This window comes from Tenebrio molitor, chromosome 2 (assembly GCF_963966145.1).
Source record: "Tenebrio molitor chromosome 2, icTenMoli1.1, whole genome shotgun sequence".
Classification (NCBI taxonomy): Eukaryota; Metazoa; Arthropoda; class Insecta; order Coleoptera; family Tenebrionidae; genus Tenebrio; species Tenebrio molitor.
In genome coordinates, this window is record NC_091047.1 from 16,541,461 (window position 1) to 16,550,086 (window position 8,626).

General features: G+C 37.9%; 1 protein-coding gene across 1 annotated transcript; it reads left to right on the plus strand.

Annotated features, from left to right (window-relative positions):
• The first annotated feature begins 204 nt into the window (after window positions 1-204).
• Eaat1 (Excitatory amino acid transporter 1) lies at window positions 205-8,361 on the plus strand. Its single transcript, XM_069036774.1, has 9 exons — window positions 205-364; window positions 4,885-5,337; window positions 6,460-6,502; window positions 6,797-6,842; window positions 6,903-7,101; window positions 7,428-7,661; window positions 7,713-7,904; window positions 7,957-8,091; window positions 8,157-8,361. Exons 2-9 carry the CDS (start codon window positions 4,898-4,900, stop codon window positions 8,314-8,316), a joined length of 1,449 nt encoding a protein of 482 aa, XP_068892875.1. The 5' UTR covers window positions 205-364; window positions 4,885-4,897; the 3' UTR covers window positions 8,317-8,361.
• The last annotated feature ends 265 nt before the right edge of the window (window positions 8,362-8,626 follow it).

Here is an 8,626-nt window from a genome sequence, read left to right on the forward strand (position 1 = left end):
TCCAATTAAATTCCGGAACTGCGCGATGACAACGTCCGTTTCAGCAATTTTTTTCAATTTTCCCGTGGTGCCTGTGGTAAATTTATGCAACCGGCTTGATCCAGCAGAAAATACTAACGTTAAAGACCCGCCAGTATCAATTACAATTGGCGGAGCGGCATCCCCACGGCTATTCGGGAGATCCGGTGGGACTCCAATTGGTAACATCGCAGCACAGAATCAGAATCAGTGGGACTCGAACAGTTTGCGGGTAAACTTCGTGGCTGGCGAGCGCACGAATCGCTCACCTCACTTGCGCTCAGTGGTCCAGTCGGTAGTGTTACGGATGCCAAAGACTTGCAAAGTTGCTGCACTCAGTTGAACGGTAACATTTTAGAATAGTATTTTTTTTTATTTCTTTTTTTTTACTGATCGCCGCCGCCGGTCGAGTTGCGCTATCGTGATAAGATTTAAGATCGCTGGCGCGATTTCTAATAGACTAATATTTGCACGGTGTCCCGGCGAGATCGATATCGGGATAGATCACCAGGTGAGGCGCCCTCTCACGGTGTAGATCCGTGCGTTCATCGTGTCAAGTTGCGTTGTTCCGACCATAATAAACCATACGCCCACGTGTCTTATTTGTGTCATTGTCGATGCGTTTTTTTGTCGAAAACCGACCGCCAAGTCTGATTCGCCCCGTCGGATCGTTCGTTTATTTTCATTGATAATTTATTTTTATTAAACACTTCCTTTACTACTCCCATTCCCCATTGTCGGTAGATGTAACGTTGCAAATAAACCGAACGGTAGTTTTTTAGACGAGCTAGCACTTTTCGTTCATTTTTTATCCACAGGTGGCGGTCGCAAATATCAAAACGTAAGCGATTGATAACGACTTTTCACTGTGGCGGAAAATTTTCACAACATGACTTGACATGTGTTTGTTGTTTTAATGTTTAATCACGGACATAAAACCGTAATATTCGATGATTGTTACAATGCTTTTGTCGCAAATTTACAAGTTTTAAGCGCCAAAATTTTAAAATTCATATAACTTACAGAATTTTATCAGTTAATATTCTCATGGATCATTAAAGAATAAATTTTATTCGGAATCGTATTGTAATATGCACATTCCTAACCTTACACAAGGGCGGAAAGTTAACCATTCCTTTTTATCTTTACTTCCCTCTCTTGGTCAGTAATAGGCCACTTTCAGCCCTATTATAAGGTTTTTCCAGTAGCGTACTTACTGAAGGTCGAAAAACAGTAGAAATGAAACTGCATCAAACTAACTATTTATTGAATAAAATCGTATACAAACCTCGGTGGGAATGTGTTTCATTCCTGTCTCGAGCATTAGTTCACCTCGGCTACGCCTTGGTAAACTATCTTAGCTCTCGACTCTCGACAGGAATGAAACACTTCCCACCTCGGTATGTAATCTACTATTAATTTTTGTAACTACATTAAAATAAGTGTTTTCTATAATTGATTCAAACAATTAGTATTCACGCACAGTTATCTATGCATTTTCTTACATACAATTTTTTTCCTGTTCGTTTCCTGAGATACATAACCGGGAAAGTGGTATACATATAACTAAATATTATATACAATTTCCCGGTTATATACCTAATTTGACATCTGTCAAAGATAACTTCAAAATTTACAATTAACTAATGCTTTTTAAGACTTTGCCTAAACGAACATGAAAAACGTTATTCAATATTCGTGCGCTGTCACTTTTCAGGTATTCGACCTGTTTTGCATCACTTGGCTAACGCCTCGTGCTTTAAATTTCGGCCTTATACCTGAAAAGTAATGTGACAGTGCTCATATGAAAATAACTATTTTTACACTGTTGTAAGAGTGAAACTATAGAAACCATACATAACAGTGTGTGAAATGCGATTTCACACACATAAGCTTTTCTGTTTTTCACTTCACACACTGTTTTCTATTAGTTACCTAGTAACATGGTCACTGCGTTGACACTTCAAATTTCCTTCAAAAATTAGAATTTTAAAATTTAGTTTTGAAGCAAATATAAAATAGTAGTTTATTTAAAGAGTTCGTGTGTAAATTGGGGTCTTTATGGCATGAGTGGGCCAGTTTAAAACGCGGTTGAAATGAGCGTTTTAAAGGCGCACGAATGCCTTAAAGATCCCAATTTACACACGAACGACTTGAATACAACGTTTTTTTGTTCGACGAGCCCCTTAAGGACTCCAAATTGCTTAAAATCTTTAAAATTAGCTTGACGTTTCGTTTTGACAAGTTGGGACATTTATCAAAATCCGTTCACATAGAAGAAAATTCTCAAATTCTGTGTCGAACAAAAAAAAAATTGTTTATATTTCGTGCGCACTTCACGCACTTAATATAAAAATAACTACATATTATCATTTCATTTTTTTATTGTTTCGACTTAACAGAAATTTTGATTGTTTATGTTCTAATTAATTATACAGTGGAAAGTCAAAATACATTTTTTTAAATTCCCGTTCCGGTGTTATATTATCCGCTTGGAAGTTCATTTTTATATACGACGTGGTTCATAACAATTGTGCTTTCTTATTTATTTTGCAATAGTTATTTATGATGCAAGTTACATAGAACTTTACATGTCAGCATAGCATAGCTAACGAGCGAGCGATAGCGAGCTTGTTATCTGTGCAAGCATGTAAAGTTCGGTAACGGTCGAGCATTGTACAACGTTTTACGGTATGTTGGGTCGTAAATCTTTTATAAAATTCCTTGCATTTTGTATGGTAGTGCAGCCATCGAAAACATCTGATGAATGGCAACGTTAGTATGTTAGCATGGCAACGCCCGGTAAATTTTTTTACCGAGCTAGCCCGAAAAGAGAATTTTTACACCTAAAGACAGAGACAAATAAACAGATGTTTACGACCGTAAAAACGTTTAAGAAATATTTAATTTTTAGTTTTTGACAGCAACTCTGACCTCCATAGTAAATACAGCTTATTGAAAAAGCAGCGCCATTCAAAGACTTCTTTGTGTCTGTATTATGTTATATCCACCATTCCTTTTATGACAGATAGTTGGCTTAATTAGAGATGTTAAATTAGTTAGTTTTTGTATTCAGCAAAGAATAAAACTATTATTTGAAAAGATCAGAGAAAATCAAAAAGTTACAAAAGTTGAAAAACACTAAACTGACATTATGCAATTTGATTAACAAAAAAAAAAGATAAGAATTGGCAGTGGAAAATAAAATTGCTAAAAACGTGCGGCGCAACTTAATAAACTGTCACTTGTCAATTTTGTGGATTGCGTGAATTTTATTTGCAAAATATAGTTTTCACGCGAGAAAATCAAATATTTACGAGAGAATCCTATTTCTGTTATAATTTTTTATTAAAATGTACAACAAAAATGCATCTGAATTTAATTTTTTTGTTACGTCAAGTATTTCTTTAATAAGAGCCCTTTTCTCATCTACTTTGAAAAATGACGCCAGTTATTTCAATACTATCATGAATCATCATCCTACGGATGTCGTACCTCATTGAACAATCGGTTTTTAAAGAAACTACGATTTTGTAACAAGTTAATAGTACTATTTTTTGAATAATGAGGAAAACGTGTTACACATATTTTAATAATGCTATGTTTCAATTTAACATTTCTTAAGTCTGTGGGTGCTTGCCAAGATACGCATAAACATACATATTCCTCGAACTAAATCTAGTGTTAAGAGGTCCTTAACTTTTTGACTTTTATCTGGAAGATTTTTGTGCGCCATACTATAATTATGAAAATTTCCGGGTACCTATGTTAAAAGAAACCAAGGTGTCGTCGAGGATGACAGAAATTAAATTTACACCAAACCAGTTTTCCAGTGGCCCCAGGCCACAAAGATTATGTAACTCAGTTGTAGTCTATCAGGTTTACAACGGTATAATCATTTAAAGTACTATGTTTTAAATCATAATAGTCCATACATCACGTTTTGGAGTGTTTTTCCGTTCAAGACTTGCTTGCATTATAATCAACTTTCCTCCCTCGTTAATCAGTTTTCTTGATTGAATTTTCTAGTGTTCAATTTCTCGCTCAGCACGTGTTTTCGTGATATACTTAATAAACTGTCTTAAAATTGATGCAAATATGAAGGCTTTAAAGGTGAAACCGTGACCTCATGACGTGTTATTCACGAAGTAAAAAATTTGACTCGAATTGATAAAACGTGTGATAGTCTATTGTGAACTGTTTTTGGAACGCTGCCAAAAATGTGTGGCAGGTGCTCTACAATTTCGAAATGTGTGTATTCACGAGACTTGGTAATTTAAATAGTTCAGTTTAATTCCCAATGTTGTAAAGTCTTTGGTTGGGCTCTATCAAGTAATTGTTAATGTATTCCTAAATTAATGTTTTAATTAACATAGTTTAGGAAACGATAGACCTGACACCGAACCTGCCACATCTTATATTCTTTTCAATTTTGTTAAAACGCTTTAAGGAAGATATATTTTCTATTTAAGAGATTATGTAACCATTCACAAACTGCTAGGTCGCTGACCAATGAACCACATGTTTTGACCACATCATTGAGATGTAACCTTTTGTTAATTTCAAGACATTAACTTCGTAATTTGCCAAATATCCAACCTAATTAAAACGCATTGTTCAAGTTGTTTATTGTAATTAATGCAACAAGTGACTCCATCGAACTCTATGTAAATGGAGTATGTTCTTCTAATTGACGTGGAAAAGTACTCGAACATGTTGATTTGATTTTGCAATTATAGAATGAAAAACGAAAAGGTGTTGAAAGCGTCTACCTTGCCCTAATTGAACTTCCAGTCCTTTGCGAGCTCTCGCTCAAAGTAATCTTATTATCGACCCCATTCAGTCAATAGATCGGCATCGTTCCAGGTGAAGCTCGAGGATGGCGAAGTGGCAGAGTTTCATCAAGAACAACATGCTCACCATCATGACGGTGGTGGGCGTCCTGTCGGGGACGGCGGTCGGGTGCATCCTGCGGTCGCTGTCCGACCAGAAGTGGACGCCCAGGGAGACGATGTATCTGATGTTCCCCGGCGAGATCTTCCTCCGGATGCTCAAGTCGTTGATAATTCCGCTGTTGATGGCGTCCATCATCTCGGCGGTAGGCGGTTTGGACCTCAGCTTGTCGAAGCGGATAGCTCTCAGGTCGATCCTGTATTACGCGACGACGACGGTTTGCGCCGTCATTCTGGGCATCATCCTCGTGATCACCATCAAGCCGGGGGTGGGCGCCGAGGCCGCCGAGAAAGGCGGGACGAGTAAAGAAGAGGAGGCCCTCAAGAGAAAAGTACTTACGCAAGATACTTTGTTAGATTTGATAAGGTGAGATGATTGTAAAAGAGGACTTCGGACAGGACGTGAAATTTAGGTCTAGGGGCTATTTATAAAATTACAGGTGTTTCCTAAATTTAAAAAAATATCTTGGAATTATTAATTCGCTATTCGGCGGCTGTCAAAGCGAATGCTCTGTTCAGTGAAAATTTCAATTTTTCAACATCATGTTGTGGCTACCTTTGTTAAATTGTTAACATGGAGGACACGTTTCATAAGACACTCCAAATTTGCCACTCAATACTTCCAACATCACGGAATTAATTTTGTTTATTACAGTTCGCCATTTCAGGTGGCTAAATATTCCTCCCAGCTATTACCTAATATTTCAAATAAATAGTATCACATTGTTAGTCTGTTGGCAACTGCTTCCTAATAATTCTTTCAACTAAATCTGGTTATTTTTACCTCCATAGTATTTGTCACTTTATTCTTTTTTCAACAAGTCTACTTCAGATTTTTCAGTTTCTCGTTATTATTGGAATATTGCGAAACCTCACTGCCTCAAATCACTGTATTTCTCGATAAATTTAACATTTCTTATCACTTTCCGGTAATATGACATTTTAAAAGCAGTTTAGCTCAATTCAGTTTACAAATAACTGATTAAAGAGATCTAATGTTTAGGGCAAATGCACGATTGAGACGAGACCTTGTTTAATGCGATAAAAATATTGTTTGTGACAACGTTATTTATGTTGTGACCTGGAACGGGGTCAAATAAAATGGGTCAAATTTCAATTTTTTTTCTTTACTTATGTCTGAAACGCTTTACATAAAATGCTTTCTGACAATCTTTCTAATGTTTTTAAGCGATTTTGCACTTTACTTGAGCAAAAAATTAAAAAATCCTTCATTTCAATAGAAACACATGTGTACAACAGCATTTCCCATAGTCCTACTTCCTTTTTGTTTGAATTTCTTGCCGCCTGCACATAGCTAGCGCTCGCAACAGCAGGACATAGTTGATTGTGGCAGGAAATTTTGATATGGACGCTAATGATCTCATGTCACGGTGTTTCCGTCCTGAGCCCTTTACTCTGACAATGCCACAACAAGAAGCCCCCTTAATCCAATTTGTTTTATCGACTCATATCGTACTTTGCGTTGCAGAAACCTCTTTCCGCCAAATTTGATCCAGGCCTGCTTCCAACAGGTGAGTTGTACTCGGGTTTCTAATTGAGTATTGATTGGTCGGAGGTAAGTTGACAACAACAAATCCTGAGAATCCTCGCAACGGAGGATTCTTTTCGAAGAATCGAATAATTGCCATGACAACCCGAGATACGTCCCTCGCGCAGGGTACGACGAAATTAGAGAAAAATCTAATTTATGAAGAAAGATGACTTGGGGATATTTAAAAAAAATGTAATTATTTAAGTTAAATTAGTTGACTCACCAGAATTAATATTCAAAGTTTGCTAGACGGCTTAATTTTGTTGTTTTTCAGTCACAAACCCTTCTTCTGAAACCGAAAAACTTCACCGGCGACGAACGTGAGTTTCACATTGTGGTCTGTAGTAGATATTGATGTTTTAATTTTCTTCGTCATTTAGTCAACATCACGTCGTCGACACTTATCCATTGGTCATTCAAAGAAAGGTACGAAAACACGACTAACGTTCTGGGGCTTGTGGTTTTCAGCATAGTACTCGGTATCAGTCTTGGGCAAATGGGTGAAAAAGGAAAAGGACTAGTCGAGTTTTTCGGCATGTTAAGCGAAGCCATGATGAACATAACCAGCTGGGTTATATGGTGAGTGATATGTTTGTTCGGATCAAATGTCGGCTTTCAGCTGAAAAGCAGGCAAATATTAGTTTTGGCTTCGGGCTTTCAGCAAAAAGCAAAAAGCCAAGAACTAACGCATCAGTTATGATCATCACTTTTATCATTAAAAAGCGCTCTGGAATTCGTTCAGTCTGTAACAGGTGTCAGAGTTGAAATAAGTTACAAGATATGAAAAGAAAAGTTGTTAAATTTGCATAAATTCCATGTTCTTTTTCCATTTTCGGGAGAGAAAATGACTGCATTTTGTGCTCCGTAAAGTTAATTACAATTTATAAGTTACGACATTCGTTTAGGATCTCCCCCCTCGGTGTGTTCTTCCTGGTGGCGAGCAAGATGGTCGAAACCGACAGCTTCCTTGAGCAGATTCGCCGTCTCGGCTTCTATTTTGCCACCGTCCTCCTCGGTTTGGTCATCCACGGCTTCGGCACCATTTCTGTGATCTACTTCATTGCCACGAGGCGACTACCCTTCAAAGTCATCGGACAACTTAGCCAAGTCCTGGCTACGGCTTTCGGCACTGCCTCTAGGTCTGTCATCCTGCGCACCTTCGGTCAGATTTGATAACTTTTCGGTTATAGTTCGGCCACCATGCCGATTACCATCCAGACGTTAGACAAAATGGGTCTGGACCCGCGTATCACACGGTTTGTCATTCCCGTCGGAGCTACCATCAACATGGACGGGACAGCACTGTACGAAGCTGTAGCGGCGATATTCATCGCACAGTTGAAGAATGTAGAGCTCACGTTTGGGAAAACTGTGGCGGTTTGGTAATTGCTCCTGTTGCCGAAAGAGATTTCGTGTTACCGGGTTTGATTGCAGTGTGACGGCGACGGCGGCGAGTATCGGGGCGGCAGGAATTCCGCAGGCGGGACTCGTCACTATGGTCATGGTTTTGGATACAGTCGGTTTGCCCGCAGAAGAGGTCATCAACATACTTGCGGTCGATTGGCTTCTGTGAGTATTGTTACTTAATTTTTGTACGTTTTGCACGTAGTGATGACACACATTTTGTGTTTTAGGGATCGCTTCCGAACAACAATAAACGTTATGTGTGACTGTGTGGGGGCGCGTTTAGTGGACATACTTAGTATAGGGGAATTGGAAAGGATAGGTGACACCGATCGGCTTAACGCCGATCCCCAAGAACTTATAGAAATGAGTAAGGACGTTGGGGGTTAGTGAAGTGTTTTATATTAATAAATTTATGTTTATAAAAAGCAAAAACTTGATTTTTTTTTTGACTTGTGGTAGGTACATGTGTCAGAAATCAGAACCTTCTGTTTGGACATTATCAGAAAAATAAAAAAATTGGACAACCAATGAAAATTTTTCACTGAGAACATTCTATTATTTGTGCTAAATATTAGTTTAGTTATTTGTTAAATCATCGATACTTAAAGTACATAGAGTTCATTACTATCCGTCCACTAGATAAAAAGTAAAGTTGGCACAGTTACCATCTAGTACTTTTTGTTTTATATGATTTGCA

Excerpts from the sequence above, each read along its gene's own strand:
- Eaat1 (XM_069036774.1), top strand. The coding sequence starts at position 4,898 with ATGGCGAAGTGGCAGAGTTTCATCAAGAACAACATGCTCACCATCATG. Across the intron at positions 6,843-6,902 it reads AAACTTCACCGGCGACGAAC|TCAACATCACGTCGTCGACA; the intron begins GTGAGTTTCACA and ends TTCGTCATTTAG. Across the intron at positions 7,905-7,956 it reads GGGAAAACTGTGGCGGTTTG|TGTGACGGCGACGGCGGCGA; the intron begins GTAATTGCTCCT and ends GTTTGATTGCAG.